Source organism: Notolabrus celidotus, unplaced genomic scaffold (genome assembly GCF_009762535.1).
Source record: "Notolabrus celidotus isolate fNotCel1 unplaced genomic scaffold, fNotCel1.pri scaffold_197_arrow_ctg1, whole genome shotgun sequence".
Lineage (NCBI taxonomy): Eukaryota > Metazoa > Chordata > Actinopteri > Labriformes > Labridae > Notolabrus > Notolabrus celidotus.
Window position 1 is genome coordinate 30,146 of NW_023260054.1, and position 14,651 is coordinate 44,796.

The following is a 14,651-nucleotide window of genomic DNA, read 5'->3' on the forward strand; positions in this document are numbered from 1 at the left end:
ACACACACACATACACAGCACTGACGCAGACACACACAAATACACACAAATACACACACGCACACAAAGCATGCACGTACACACACGCAAACATACACACACACACATAATTACACATACACATAAATATACACACACACACACAAACCTAGCACGCACACATGCATGCACACACACAGACACGCACATACACACACACACACGCATGTACGCACAAACAGACACACACACATACGAATGTATGCACACAAAAAAACACACACACAAACACACACACAAACACACACATACACATACACACATACACACAGGGGATGGAGCTGTAATGGCCTCGGCGGTGGCGTCCCTGGGCGGCGTCCCTCTCTCTGCAGGACTGTAACTGGACTCCTCGGGTCTCATGGCGCTGTAACGTGACGTCCTGATCTGGTTAACATGTTCAAACAGCCGGCTCAGAGATTCATCCTCTCATGTCTGAGATTTATTAAAACAGGAATATTCAGCTGCAGACTTAAATCAGTTTCTTATTCTTACATGGTTCAGACATTCTCCTCTCTCCTCCTCCTTCAGACACACGTGGAGTCACAGCAGAAACATTCAAGCTTTATGAAAGAGTGAAAACTTCAGATTCTGTTTCTCTGAAGGAAACCAGAAACAAACATTTCTTATGGGTTTGAACATTAAAGGAGAAGTTAGCAGCGGCGCGGCGTCAGAGCTCAGAAACACTGGAGCAGCAGATTATTCAGACGTGACATTTCCTGGAACTGTTGTGGACTTTCTGAAAGATAAATTCCTCCTTTGATAAGATGAGCTGTGAATTTGTGACTCTGCTCCCAGATTTTCATGATGCATATTAAACAGAGCTGATCTCTGCCGCTCTCCCACTTACTCCCTCTTGTGTTCTGTTTCTATTCCTGTCCAGCAGCTCTGAGTCAAAAAGTCCTGCAGGAATCAAACAGGAAACGCTCCTTTGTACATCAAACTCAGACTCAACAGCCCGATGATACAACCGCCATGCAAACACCTGCAGGAGCACGCTCCATACACTGACATTATACTGTTATATTCCAGCAGCAGCAGCAGCAGCAGCACTCAGCCAGCTTCAGGCCCATTATCCTGCACGGAGGATGTTCATCCACTCAGCACCCACATGCAGCACTCTGGCCTCCTCTGAGTTCATGAACCGCTCAGAAAATAACTTTACATCATCCACAAAAACTCTCAGCCTCCAAACTCCATCAAACAGACAGAAACTCCCTGCAAACAGCCCGAGCCGTCAGGAGGGACCTGCAGGATCAGAACTCTGAGGACCAGAGTCAGAAAACTCAGAGACCAGGTCTCTGCTGAAAAGAGCTTCATCAGAACCAGAACCACCTCTGGGGTTTGATCCACCACTAATTCAACTCAGTCACTTTCTAAGAGTTTCTGACTTTTAACATTTCTCAGTGTTAATGTTTCCTGACCTAGTGACTCAGGAGGAGGCTTTTTATCAGGACTGTACCGACTGATGTGTCTCTACTAAAGATTGATGTGTCTCTACTTTACATAGAGACTGATGTGTCTCTACTTTACATAGAGACTGATGTGTCTCTACTAAAGACTGATGTGTCTCTACTTTACATAGAGACTGATGTGTCTCTACTAAAGACTGATGTGTCTCTACTTTACATAGAGACTGATGTGTCTCTACTAAAGACTGATGTGTCTCTACTTTACATAGAGACTGATGTGTCTCTACTTTACATAGAGACTGATGTGTCTCTACTAAAGACTGATGTGTCTCTACTAAAGACTGATGTGTCTCTACTTTACATAGAGACTGATGTGTCTCTACTTTACATAGAGACTGATGTGTCTCTACTTTACATAGAGACTGATGTGTCTCTACTAAAGACTGATGTGTCTCTACTTTACATAGAGACTGATGTGTCTCTACTAAAGACTGATGTGTCTCTACTTTACATAGAGACTGATGTGTCTCTACTAAAGACTGATGTGTCTCTACTTTACATAGAGACTGATGTGTCTCTACTAAAGACTGATGTGTCTCTACTTTACATAAAGACTGATGTGTCTCTACTTTAGGTAAAGACTGATGTGTCTCTACTAAAGACTGATGTGTCTCTACTTTACATAAAGACTGATGTGTCTCTACTAAAGACTGATGTGTCTCTACTTTACATAAAGACTGATGTGTCTCTACTTTAGGTAAAGACTTATGTGTCTCTACTTTACATAAAGACTGATGTGTCTCTACTTTACATAAAGACTGATGTGTCTCTACTTTAGGTAAAGACTTATGTGTCTCTACTTTAGGTAAAGACTTATGTGTCTCTACTTTACATAAAGACTGATGTGTCTCTACTTTACATAAAGACTGATGTGTCTCTACTTTACATAAAGACTGATGTGTCTCTACTAAAGACTGATGTGTCTCTACTTTACATAAAGACTGATGTGTCTCTACTTTAGGTAAAGACTGACGTGTCTCTACTTTACATAAAGACTTATGTGTCTCTACTTTAGGTAAAGACTGACGTGTCTCTACTTTACATAAAGACTGATGTGTCTCTACTTTACATAAAGACTGATGTGTCTCTACTTTACATAAAGACTGATGTGTCTCTACTTTAGGTAAAGACTGATGTGTCTCTACTAAAGACTGATGTGTCTCTACTTTAGGTAAAGACTGATGTGTCTCTACTTTAGGTAAAGACTGATGTGTCTCTACTTTAGGTAAAGACTGATGTGTCTCTACTTTAGGTAAAGACTGATGTGTCTCTACTTTAGGTAAAGACTGATGTGTCTCTACTTTAGGTAAAGACTGATGTGTCTCTACTAAAGACTGATGTGTCTCTACTTTAGGTAAAGACTGATGTGTCTCTACTTTACATAGAGACTGATGTGTCTCTACTAAAGACTGATGTGTCTCTACTTTACATAGAGACTGATGTGTCTCTACTAAAGACTGATGTGTCTCCACTTTACATAGAGACTGATGTGTCTCTACTTTACATAGAGACTGATGTGTTTCTACTTTACATAGAGACTGATGTGTTTCTACTTTACATAGAGACTGATGTGTTTCTACTTTACATAGAGACTGATGTGTTTCTACTTTACATAGAGACTGATGTGTTTCTACTTTACATAGAGACTGATGTGTTTCTACTTTACATAGAGACTGATGTGTCTCCACTTTACATAGAGACTGATGTGTCTCTACTTTACATAGAGACTGATGTGTTTCTACTTTACATAGAGACTGATGTGTCTCTACTTTAGGTAAAGACTGATGTGTCTCTACTTTAGGTAAAGACTGATGTGTCTCTACTTTAATTTAAATCAACAGGAAGTTAGAAAGTATTTTTTAAATCGTTCTAATAATCCTTCTTAAGCCCCCGTTCTTCAGTGAGGAGAGAAACGTCTTTAAGAAAGCAGCTAAAGGAGGGCGGATTATCTCTCTGACCTGCAGAGACATTTTCTAAATGAATTCAAAATAAACCTGAAAATAATGAAAGGACCAAGAACACTAAAGATATACGGTTCCCTCACTGAAGAACTCCTCACTGAATTGTACACAATTCATTTATTAAAACATTGTTATTATTTATTTTCTCTGTTTGTCTAATTTTCTCATTTACCTGAACTCACCACCTGCAGCTGCTTTGTTCTCTTTAATGAATGTTGAAGCTCTTTATGAATGGACCCTTTGTTTGTTTCAACATTTATAATAAAGTTTTGAAAAAAAGTCTGAGCAGGAAGCAGTGTACACGTCACGAGAACTGTACGCCTCCTCTCGCGATACTTCCTGCGGGTATAAAAGCCTCGCGGACTCCTCCTCGGTCTTTCTTTCCCTTTAGCGGTGAAGGTGCAACAGTAATCGGTCGTCCCGACTCCGGGTTCATCCGACACCCTCACCACCCAGCTGAACTGAGCTCTACAGCGGCACCATGCCTCCCAAATTCGACCCCAACGAGATCAAAGTCGGTACGTGTTCTCTAAAGGGGGTCCTAAGGTTCGTTCACGGCCAACATGGAGGCCGGCCTGTGAACGGAACACGGTAAAGACGGGCTCGCGACGCTTCAACCCTAAATCTGCTTTAATGTAATATCTGCATGATGACGTCATAGACTGTAAATATGCTGACCCCCATCCTGAAAGTCTGACTGAGTGACCCGGGTCCGGGTCTGAGGATGAGGTTGTGATTTAAAGACTGACTGTGGATGAGACCACGTGGGAGGAATGTGCTAGCTTGATGCTAATGCTAACAGTGGTTCATGTTAATTTAGCTTGATGCTAATGCTAACAGTGGTTCATGTTAATTTAGCAGAAAAGTGAGTTAGAATAAGTTAAAGGTTAAAATCTTACCTGTCCTGTTCACATGTAATTTGAATGTTTTACTAAAATGTGAAGCCTGATCTGTGAAATGTGAAAATGAAGTTGAATCCATCTCTGTGATTTATTAGTCTTTAAATGAATAATGTAATATTTATCAGGTGTCGTGTGTCAGGTCAGACTTTAAACTTTAAACTGGTGTTTTATTCTATTAGAACTGAAAATCACCAGATGTAAATCTGTAGCTTGAGTCCATCCTGAGGTGATCTTCAGGTGATTCACTGAAAGCAGCAGGTAGACTTTAGGAACTCACACTGACTCCATATTAGTGATAAATATAATCTGCAGTTTAAGTTGAGCTGGTTTCCTTATGTTGAATTTATCATTCCAAAGAGGCAAAGACTGGTTCAGTGTGAGGACTTTAAATCAGAGTTAATTATTGATCTCTTAATTGAGTCTGTCCTCAGGTGAAGTCACCAATCAGTGCACCAGGTTTTAATCTCCTCTGAGGACCTACAACACTGCACATCTGTACAACCCGCCAAAATAAAACACCTGCCTATCAAGAGATTAGAATATCTAAAAATTAATATATTCCATGAGTTTTATTCAAGAGTTTTTATTCAATTTATTTAAGACTTCTACAACAAGTAGTTATGATTAATTTGAAATATTTAATCCTGAAGTATTGAACTAATTTTGAGTTATTGCAAATTAAGTGAACTTCACACTTTTAGAAATACACCAGAATATTTTAATATCCATCAGGAATTTTTTGTTGCACATTTTAACTTAAATTCTATATTTGATTTGTATTAAGTTGACTAACTATCTATTCTGCTTTTCCTCTTATTTGTAAGAGGTTATCTAATCACATGTTTGGGAATCATTGTTTAAAACTAATAATATGAATCTGAGCAGATGAAGCCTTTTAAATGTTTAATACTCCGATTTTATTAAACCAGTTTTACCTGCTCAGGTTGATTTTGAATCAAACACTGAAATGTGTCTTTAATGATTTCAAGGTTTCATAAATCTGCACCTCCTTGTTTTTATGATCAGCTGTCTGTCAGTGAAGTTTGAACACAGAGTGATATATCTGAACTCTTCTCCCGGCTCTGTGTTCCTGCTCTTTATTCATCTTCTCTCATCCCTCTCTCGTCTCTCAGTGTTCATGAGATGCACAGGAGGAGAAGTCGGAGCCACCTCTGCCCTCGCCCCTAAGATCGGACCTCTGGGTTTGGTGAGTGTTTTCACCCGTCATCGTAGGAACCAGCCTCCCGCCACTATACCTGTCTGTCAGAGTGACTGAGTATAATCCAGTGGAGGCTCAGAGCGACCCGGCTTTAGGAAACAGAGCTGTTCACACTCATGGACCGCTCTGTGCCGTAAAGACTGGAACAAAACATGCTTTGATCTCCGTCTTACTGCAACGACTTTTAGTTTCTTTAAAGGTGACATATCATGAAACTGGACTTCTTAATGGTTCCCTGAAATCTGTGTCCCTGTCTACAAACCCCCTGAAAAGTCAAAGACTCCATTCTGCCCCTGTTCTGATTTCTCCACCTTTCTGTAAATGTGTGCTGAAACCAGCCGTTTCAGTTTTCAGTGTTTTTCATCCGTCACAACGCCATCCGGTCTGTAACAGGAAGTCAGAGCTCGGAGCTTGTTCAGCCCATAGACTGTATAAAATACAACTCAACCCCTCCTCCGTTTTTCATTCCCTGCACACATGTGTGCTAACAAGGAGCTTAGGAGGGAGGCATGCTAGTTGGAGGCTGTCTTAATAAACACAAAGGTCGCTTTGACTCCCCACGTCTGCAGATTTGAAGATCTAGTGGATGATTTTTAGTTTTCATGGAAAAGTGCTAGCGCTAGTTAGCATAGCCACATAGCTACATGTTGGTAGCTGTGTACCAAGACACACGTCGACATGCTGACAAATAAAACAACAAGAAACACTAAATCTGTGACCAATGGTTCAGAAAGGTCCTGCTGCAGGCGCCTCTCCATCAGGATCAGATTCTGGATCAGATTCAGAGGGTTGAAGTAACGCGGGTCTGTGAGCAGCCGTGTATATTCAGCCAACATGTAAACATTAGATCAACGTGCTGGACAGCCGAGGCCACGCCCACTTCCTGAAGGGGCGTGGTCAGAGAGCTCATTCTCATTTAAAGGCACAGACACAGAAAACAGCCTGTTCTGAGCAGGGCTGAAAAAGAGGGGTTTACAGGCAGACCAGAATCTGATTTCAAAGAGTTTTTATGAGCATAAACTTTAAAGACATGTTTTGGGGACCTCTTAGACCAAGATATGTTGATGAAAAACAGCAGGATATGTCACCTTTAAATGTGTAATCAGTGATATGAAACCTCACACCTGTTTTCTTAGAGTAAAGTTATAAATCTTAATTTAGACACATTAAAGTGTCAGCTGTGAAAGCTTGTGGTTGTATAGTTAAATGTAGGTCTCGTCTGTGATCTGAATATCTTCACATGGTTCAGTTTCTCCGCTCTAACGTCTGATCTTCTGTTTCTCTCTTCAGTCTCCCAAGAAAGTTGGTGACGACATCGCAAAGGCCACCGGGGACTGGAAGGGTCTGAGGATCACCGTGAAGCTGACCATCCAGAACAGACAGGCAGCGGTGCGTATGGTGACATCACACATTGAGCCCTTGCGGGTCACATGACCCTGTGGAGGCAGGAGAGTGACCTTGTGTGTGTGTGTGTGTGTGTTTCAGATCGAGGTGGTGCCCTCTGCGTCAGCTCTGATCATCAAAGCTCTGAAGGAGCCTCCTCGTGACAGGAAGAAGGTCAAGAACAGTAAGTGATGCTCACGCCGTGTTTGAATTTAAGGTTTCAGTTTGAAGCGGACAAACATTAAAACGTTTCTCCGAACTCTTCCAGTCAAGCACAGCGGGACCGTGACCTTCGAGGAGATCGTGGGCATCGCTCGTGTCATGAGACATCGCTCCATCGCCAGGGAGCTCTCAGGTGAGGTTCTAAACATCCTGGAGGTTCCTCTCTCTTCGTCTCTTGGTACCTGTAAAAGTTCCCTCAGCCTCCCGCCACTATGCCTGTCTGTCAGAGTGACTGCGTATAATCCAGTGGAGGCTCAGAGCGACCCAGCTTTAGGAAACAGAGCTGTTCACACTCATGGACCGCTCTGTGCCGTAAAGACTGGAACAAAGTGAACATCTGATGCAGTTTGATCAGAGTCTGTGTTTACCTCCTGCAGTTATTCAATCTCTAAATGAGCTGTGGACACGTCTCAGCGTCTCCTTCACCTCCTGAACCATCCGTTTCATTTCAGGAACCATCAAAGAGATCCTGGGAACCGCCCAGTCTGTCGGCTGCTGCGTGGACAACCGTCCTCCTCACGACATCATCGAAGACATCGACAGCGGCAAAGTGGAGTGTCCGTCTGAGTAACTGGACCAAACAATAAAGTGTTCTCAAACTGAGCTCCTGGTGTCCGACCTGTTCTTCATGTCAAATAAAAACCTGTTCTGAATCCACCCGGTCCCAGACTGAGACTTCAGTTTGATGTCTGAGTGTTTCTGTGACTCATCAGCTGAACCTGTGAAGGGACCTGATGCTGGAGAACTGAAGGGAACCAGAACCTCCCAAGTGGGCAAGGAAGCAGATATTTAGAGGCACAGGTTGTAGATTCAACTCACCTGGTCCTGAAGTCCAAGTCCTGACTGCAGGAGCTCCTCTCCAGGTAGAGGAGACGCTTCTTCTCGGGTCCTGAGTAAACAGCACGTCTGGGTCTCTCTCAGGGTCTCTGGCTTTAGTTTGATTTGTCTCTTTGAAGCTGTGGACCTGATCAGCTGATCAGCGCTCTGAGGTGTGAACACAGCGTACACACATAAAGATCAGAGTTCACTTGTAAACATGGTTTTAGATCTGACCCGGTCTGTAGAGGGTGATGGTCTCGCTTCTATTCTGGTTTCTCTACAATAGGCCAAAGCTCACTGGCGCCCCCTGGGGGTGATAAACTTAATATGAACCTTAAACTACCACACTTTAAAAACCTGAACTGCTTCATCCTCGTTGGAAGCTGATTTCAGGCGAGAGGAAACGAGTCATGAGGAACTGATGCCTTTAAAATGTTCTGATTCTGTCAGACACACCCCATGTGACCTGATGTGGATCCTTCAGCTGGTCTGACTCTGGAACTCCCACCCGAGCTCTCTGAGGGGACCCCGAGCTCTCTGTGAGGGGACCCCAGAGCGCTCACTGAGGGGACCCTGAGCTCTCTGTGAGGGGACTCTGAAAGAGCCTATAAATAAAGTATTACTGAAGTAGATTTCTCACTAACTGACCGAAAATCACAAAAACAGTGAAATATAATTCAACCTTTGTTACCGTCACATCTTCAGTGTGCAGCAGTCCTGTGTGTGTGTGTGTGTGTGTGTGTGTGTGTGTGTGTGTGTGTGTGTGTGTGTGTGTGTGTGTGTGTGTGAAGTCACGATCGAAGGCAGTTTGATTTTTTTATACAAAATATTTATTGAAAATTTCAACCATCAAAAACAATTCTACAAAAGTATAAACGTTCAAAACGGAGAAAAGGCTGACAGACCCCGGAGCAGCTGGTTCCTCTGAACCCGGTCCAGCTCAACGTTTCTTCACAGACGACCCTGATCCGGTTTAAACTTCCTTAGCTCTACGCGCTCTGTCAGCTGTCTAACACACACAGACCGGTCCTCTGACTCAAACACAGACCGGTCCTCTGACTCAAACACAGACCGGTCCTCTGACTCAAACACAGACCGGTCCTCTGATTCAAACACAGACCGGTCCTCTGATTCAAACACAGACCGGTCCTCTGACTCAAACACAGACCGGTCCTCTGACTCAAACACAGACCGGTCCTCTGATTCAAACACAGACCGGTCCTCTGACTCAAACACAGACCGTCATTAACACAGATCTGTGTGAGGACGTCTCCGCTCAACGTTACATCATGTGATGAAAATACTCCAGATTTAAATCGTACACTTCCTGTTTTATTGTGAAGTCCTCTTCCTGTTTGGATGAACTTTGACCTTTAATCTAAAGTTGTTTTGATCATCATGTTTCTGAGTCTGCTGCTGTGTGAGCTCTAACAGGGTTTCACTCCCTCCTGTGGTGAAATGATGGAAGAGCCTGTTTACTAAAGACGACTCAGTTTGTTTGTTTGTTTGTTTGTTTGTTTACCATCAATCGATCCCGTTAGTAAGAAAAGACAGAGCTATAAAAAGAAGAAGAGGTATAAAAGAGGAGGAAGTGCTGATGGAGTTTGACTTTGTGCTTTTGTTTCTTATTGGAAGACAGCTGCTGCCCCGCCACAATAAAAGTCCCCTCACCTCACGGACCTCGATGTACTGATTCATGCCGGCTCTACGATGACCCAGCAGCACCTGAACGCACCACATCCAGCCTGTGATAACCTCATAGTTCATCAGAGCTTCATCAGTTCTCCACCTCCTCCTCCTCCTCCTCCGCCTCGTTCTCGGCCTCAGGCTCCTCCTCCATGCGCTCCTCTTCCTCCTCCTCCTCTTCCTCTCGGCTCTTGTCGTTCTCAGAGTCGGTCTTCTTCTCTTTGTCTTTTCTCTTCTGCTCAGAGACTTCCTTCTTGCCTTTCTGGCCCTTCTTGTAAACTGTGGAGAAACACAGACACGTTAACGGGACAGGAAGTGAGGACGCGTCCTGGCCTCCACGCTGGATATTTATTTAATGGTCTGCTATGACGAGATCTCTTCTGAGCGCCACGTGTTCGGCTCAGGATCTGTCAGTTAGAGCTCACGGTGTCAGTAGAGGTTCGCTGCCTTCCTTTGTCTCTGGTGGCGGCACACGTGACCACAGAATAAAAGCATTTGGGAACTCGTGAGAACGACTCTGAACATTTTACCGACTCAGGAGAACCATCTGCTGAGTCGCTGATAAAGAAGCTCTGAAACCTTTTAGTGTGGGGACGTTTCCACCGCAGGAACCCGGGTCTAACTTTAGTTCTGGAGTCTTACTTTTCAAAAGGTACACGACCTTTAGGGGGCGGGGCCTGCCAGGCGGAATGTTTCTGATTGGTCAAGTACCCTCAGTGTTTTTATTTCACCACACCACACCAGTGTGACAAAGTGACACGGTCTTTATTCTGGTGTGATGTTTTCTGATGTACTGACCCTCCAGAGCTTCTCTGAGCGGCTCCAGGAATCGCTCAAACTCCATCTCCTCCATGGCGGCCAGAACGTCTCCTGCATTCAGAGTCTTCCTCTTGGCTTTCATGGCGAAGTTGTTGGCACTGAAAAGAGAAAGGTCTTTAATGAAGGAGCAGTTCAGCGACTCTGAGACGTGAGGAAAGTTTGGATCTGTTGACTCAGACGCTGATGTTCTCTCTCTGTGTGTCTGAAATGTGTGAAGTGATGAATAAAAGATGAATAAACAGAGTTTGAGGAACACATTCAGAGTGTGTAAGAGTTTAAAGTGTTTCTTTATTCTTACCAGGACGTGGCGTACAACACGAACACGCTGGCAGCTTGGGAAATGGCTCGGCGAGCTTCTTTGGACACGTTCACCCCATCTGGGAGCTGAGAGGACAACAAACGGTGCGGAGGAGTTAAAGACCACGCTGCATCCAAGAGGACAGGTCTCATCTAAGGACATGTCTCATGTGAGGACACGTCTCATGTGAGGACACGTCTCATGTGAGGACACGTCTCATGTGAGGACACGTCTCATGTGAGGACACGTCTCATCAGAGGACACGTCTCATCAGAAGACACATCTCATCAGAGGACACGTCTCATCAGAGGACACGTCTTGCAGAGGATATGTCTCGTCTGAGGACAGGTCGCATCAGAGGAAACGTCTCATGTTAAGACACGTCTCCTGGACGACACGTCTCATCTGAGGATACGTCTCATTTGAGGATACGTCTCATGTTAAGACACGTCTCATCAGAGGACACGCCTCATGTTAAGACACGTCTCATGTTAAGACACGTCTCATGTTAAGACACGTCTCATGTTAAGACACGTCTCATCTGAGGACACGTCTCATGTTAAGACAAGTCTCATCGGAGGACACGTCTCATCTGCTTATAGTTAAGCTGGATCAGGCTTGGACCAGCTTTTGTCATGCTGCTATAGGCCTAGACTGCCGGGGGAACTGGCACACTGACACACTGGGATCCTAGCTCACCCTCTTCCCCCCAACCCCCTCATCACTTACTTTAACTCTGCCTGTTCCATTAAAGTTACTAACCATAGACCTTTCTGGAGTCCCTGAGCTCCATTGTCTCGTAGGTTCCTCTGAGCTGCCGTAGACGTCCTCCTGCTGCGGACGTGCTGGACTCCAGCTGATACGGACGATCTGGACTCCAGCGGCAACAGCTTCTACGACTCGTCTCATCACTATCACCTCTCTCTCTTACTCCCCTCTATCTGTCTTTCCAGACCCAACACGGTCTCAGCAGATGGCTGTCTAACATGAGTCTGGTCCTGCTGGAGGTTTCTGCCTGTTAAAGGAAGTTTGTCCTCTCCACTGTAACTAGCTAAATACTGTGAGGTGTAATGCTCATGATGGATTAAGGTGGGGTCAGACTGAGTCTTACCCTGTCTTGGTGTTGGGTCTCTGTTCATAATTTGACATAGTGTGGTCTAGACCTGCTCTGTTTGTAAAAGCGTCTTGAGATAACGTTTGTTGTGATTTGGCGCGATACAAATAAAGATTGATTGATTGACACGCATTACGATTCCTCGTGCGTTCTGTCTCCACTGATCTACTTTAGCTTCTATCACGTGTTCTACACGTGTTTTATTCCCGTGTGGTTTTTAAATGCGTTATCTTTAAAAGGTGACACACCTGTGTGACAACATTAATGTTTGTCCAGAGTTAAAGACGAGTTAGAGTTAAAACTATGAATATTAAACTTTAGAGCGCACAGACGTGAAGACTGACTTGTCTTCAGTCAGAGGAGACAGGTGAAACATGTCAAACAAAAGGACATGTGCTTCATCTGAACAAAGAAACTACCTGTAGCCCGTGTCAGACCAGATAGGTGATTTTAATATAAGCCCCGCCTCTGACAAAGCATACAGCCAATCATACTTCAGGATTTCAGGGTGAAGAATGGGCTGGCCAATCAGATTACACAGAGGCCTCCTGGCCCCCTCTGAGCCCGCCCCTGCTCTCTTTGTTAAACTGAGTCTGTTTTTATCTTTAAACATTTAGACCCTCGGAGATAATCCTCTTTGTGTTTACACACTTTAACAACACACCGGGTCCCGGTTCTGGTCTCGGTTCACTCACCGCCTCCTTAATGATCCGGGTGATGACCGCGTTGGGCAGGTTCAGGTCCTCGGGTCTCTCCGCCATGTGTCCCCGCTCAGTGAAGCGTCCTCAGCGTGTAACGGTTCCTCCCGGCCCGGGGAGAGCTGCTGATGCTAACTGATTATCTTACAGTGCTGTGCTAGCCTGAGCTAACTGAAGCAGCTAGCTAATGATGCTAGCCTGAGCTAAGTGAAGCAGCTGGCTAATGATGCTAGCCTGAGCTAACTGAAGCAGCTAGCTAATGATGCTAGCCTGAGCTAAGAGAAGCAGCTAGCTAATGATGCAGGTGAAGTGTTCAGGCTGGTGTCCAGGTGTTAAAGTCAGGTAATTTACTGACTCTGAAGTTCGATCATTAAACGCTCTGAAGTTTCCCGCGTCTCCACCTGAACGGATTTGTTTTGGGACGTTTCCCGCGAACTGTCCAAGCACGATCCGTACTACGTCACCTTTCAACTTCGACCTTCTACGCAGGCGTGACGTGACCGGACGTGACGTACGTGACCCGTTTGGTGCGCAGTGGAATGTCATGGCCGGGACAGGAGTTTATTTGTTTTTTGTTATTTTAGATTTACATTTAAATTATATATATATTTTTTAACAATAATAATAATAATAATTATTATTATTATTATTGTTATTATATTTAGTATTCATATATATGTTATTATTATTATTCTTTATTATTATTGATCCTGATGAGGTCTGGACAGGAGTGTTTCTAAATCTTCTCTTTTGTCCTGGAACATCTGACATCCAGTCATTTTAATCTGTAAACTTTAAGTCTCTGTATGTCGTTCATTCCTCGTGTTCTGTCCTCATATCTTTGACTCAGTCTTTAAGCAAAGCAGTTTTTAAAAATATCGATTTAATAATGACGTTTATTATTGATGTTACTTTCACAACATGTTTCTTGTTTTCAGTCTTTACCTGCTTTAAATGTATTTAGATTAACAAACATTTCACACTTTTTAGTTTTTGGAAAGCTTAAAAACATTCAATGATTCATGATCCACATTTAAAAAAAGCAATTCTGAGTAAGGCTTGTAATTATTTCAGAACACACCAGGATGTGTTTTTACATTTCACATATTTTATATCTCTAAGCCTCTCTGTCCCTGTCCCAGCCATAGTTCGTTATAATTTAATATTAATATAATGAATAATAAAGTTTACTAAATGATTAAAAAAATAATGTATAAGTTTAAGGAACAAACACACATTGTTGACTCATTTGTAATCTGAAATATGGCCCCCGGTTGTAAATGTTATTTGATATTTAGTGATGTAAAGTAACACATTGTTTTTAGTCTTTTTATTAAATGTGTTGAAAAAGAAAAAAGCACATCTTTTTCTTTCATCCTTTAAAACATGAGCCCACAGATTCTTCTGATGACGCTCAGGTCAGCGTGTTTAATCTAACCTGCCCCATCACTTTAACGAACACAGCGCTCTGACTAACCGCCCCACACTGAAGTCAGAATCATACCACTTGTTTTATTTGTAGTGTAAAGATCAATATTTCAAACCGTGACTGGGCAGACTTCCAGCAGCAGGTCAGGGTTTGTGGGGGGAAAGGTGTCAGGGTGGTCTCCATGGCAGCGTGCTTCCTCACACATGCAGCCCACACGTTGTAAAGCGCTCTAGAGGAGGAATATGTAATGAAAGGCGTGTTTCTACGCCCACTGGGTTCAAGCGTCTGTGGCCGTTTCTGGGCAGCGCTCCAGGACACCAAAGTTTGCTCTGATTAGAATCTGTGAAACAACCTCGCAGCACTCCTTCACTGTGCTCACCTGACACTCACCTTTCACTCACCTGACACTCACCTGACACGGCTACAGGTCGCTGCAGACTGCAAACAAATAATAATATCAAGAAATCAAACGAGACAAACCAAATCAATACTCAGAGAATAACAGCACAGAGTTTGATTTGTTCACATCAGGCCTCCACACATCGTCTGTTTGCTTAACTGATCACACTCACACGCCCGCCATCTTCCTCACG

At 43.7% G+C, this 14,651-nt stretch overlaps 2 protein-coding genes and 2 non-coding genes across 5 annotated transcripts; 3 read left to right on the forward strand and 1 right to left on the reverse strand.

Annotated features, from left to right (window-relative positions):
• Positions 1–3,833: 3,833 nt before the first annotated feature.
• rpl12 (ribosomal protein L12) lies at positions 3,834–7,798 on the forward strand. 2 transcript variants are annotated; one of them, XM_034678661.1, is made up of 6 exons: positions 3,834–3,987; positions 5,505–5,578; positions 6,881–6,979; positions 7,076–7,157; positions 7,242–7,328; positions 7,648–7,798. In XM_034678661.1, exons 1-6 carry the CDS (start codon positions 3,951–3,953, stop codon positions 7,764–7,766), a joined length of 498 nt encoding a protein of 165 aa, XP_034534552.1. In that variant the 5' UTR covers positions 3,834–3,950; the 3' UTR covers positions 7,767–7,798. The 2 variants fall into 2 exon arrangements, with proteins under 2 accessions (XP_034534552.1, XP_034534553.1); XM_034678662.1 differs by having other exon boundaries at positions 3,946–4,060.
• On the forward strand, positions 5,615–5,741 carry LOC117809000. The gene has a single exon (XR_004630417.1). It is a non-coding gene; the product is annotated as a small nucleolar RNA SNORA65 (small nucleolar RNA).
• On the forward strand, positions 7,399–7,525 carry LOC117809001. Its single transcript, XR_004630418.1, has one exon. It is a non-coding gene; the product is annotated as a small nucleolar RNA SNORA65 (small nucleolar RNA).
• A 1,023-nt stretch (positions 7,799–8,821) lies between the features above and the next one.
• On the reverse strand, positions 8,822–13,141 carry pole3 (polymerase (DNA directed), epsilon 3 (p17 subunit)). The gene is made up of 4 exons (XM_034678658.1): positions 12,627–13,141; positions 10,818–10,903; positions 10,499–10,617; positions 8,822–9,979 (listed from the first exon to the last, which is right to left on the reverse strand). Exons 1-4 carry the CDS (start codon positions 12,690–12,692, stop codon positions 9,792–9,794), a joined length of 459 nt encoding a protein of 152 aa, XP_034534549.1. The 5' UTR covers positions 12,693–13,141; the 3' UTR covers positions 8,822–9,791.
• Between the last annotated feature and the right edge of the window lie 1,510 nt (positions 13,142–14,651).

Bases quoted from the DNA above. Each gene is read 5' to 3' on its own strand.
- pole3 (XM_034678658.1), bottom strand. From the start codon at position 12,692: ATGGCGGAGAGACCCGAGGACCTGAACCTGCCCAACGCGGTCATCACC. The intron at 10,904-12,626 runs GTGAGTGAACCG...TTGTCCTCTCAG, and splicing joins CCCGGATCATTAAGGAGGCG to CTCCCAGATGGGGTGAACGT. The intron at 9,980-10,498 runs GTCAGTACATCA...GTTTCTCCACAG, and splicing joins GCTCAGAGAAGCTCTGGAGG to TTTACAAGAAGGGCCAGAAA.
- rpl12 (XM_034678661.1), top strand. From the start codon at position 3,951: ATGCCTCCCAAATTCGACCCCAACGAGATCAAAGTCG. The intron at 3,988-5,504 runs GTACGTGTTCTC...CTCGTCTCTCAG, and splicing joins CCCCAACGAGATCAAAGTCG to TGTTCATGAGATGCACAGGA. The intron at 7,158-7,241 runs GTAAGTGATGCT...GAACTCTTCCAG, and splicing joins CAGGAAGAAGGTCAAGAACA to TCAAGCACAGCGGGACCGTG.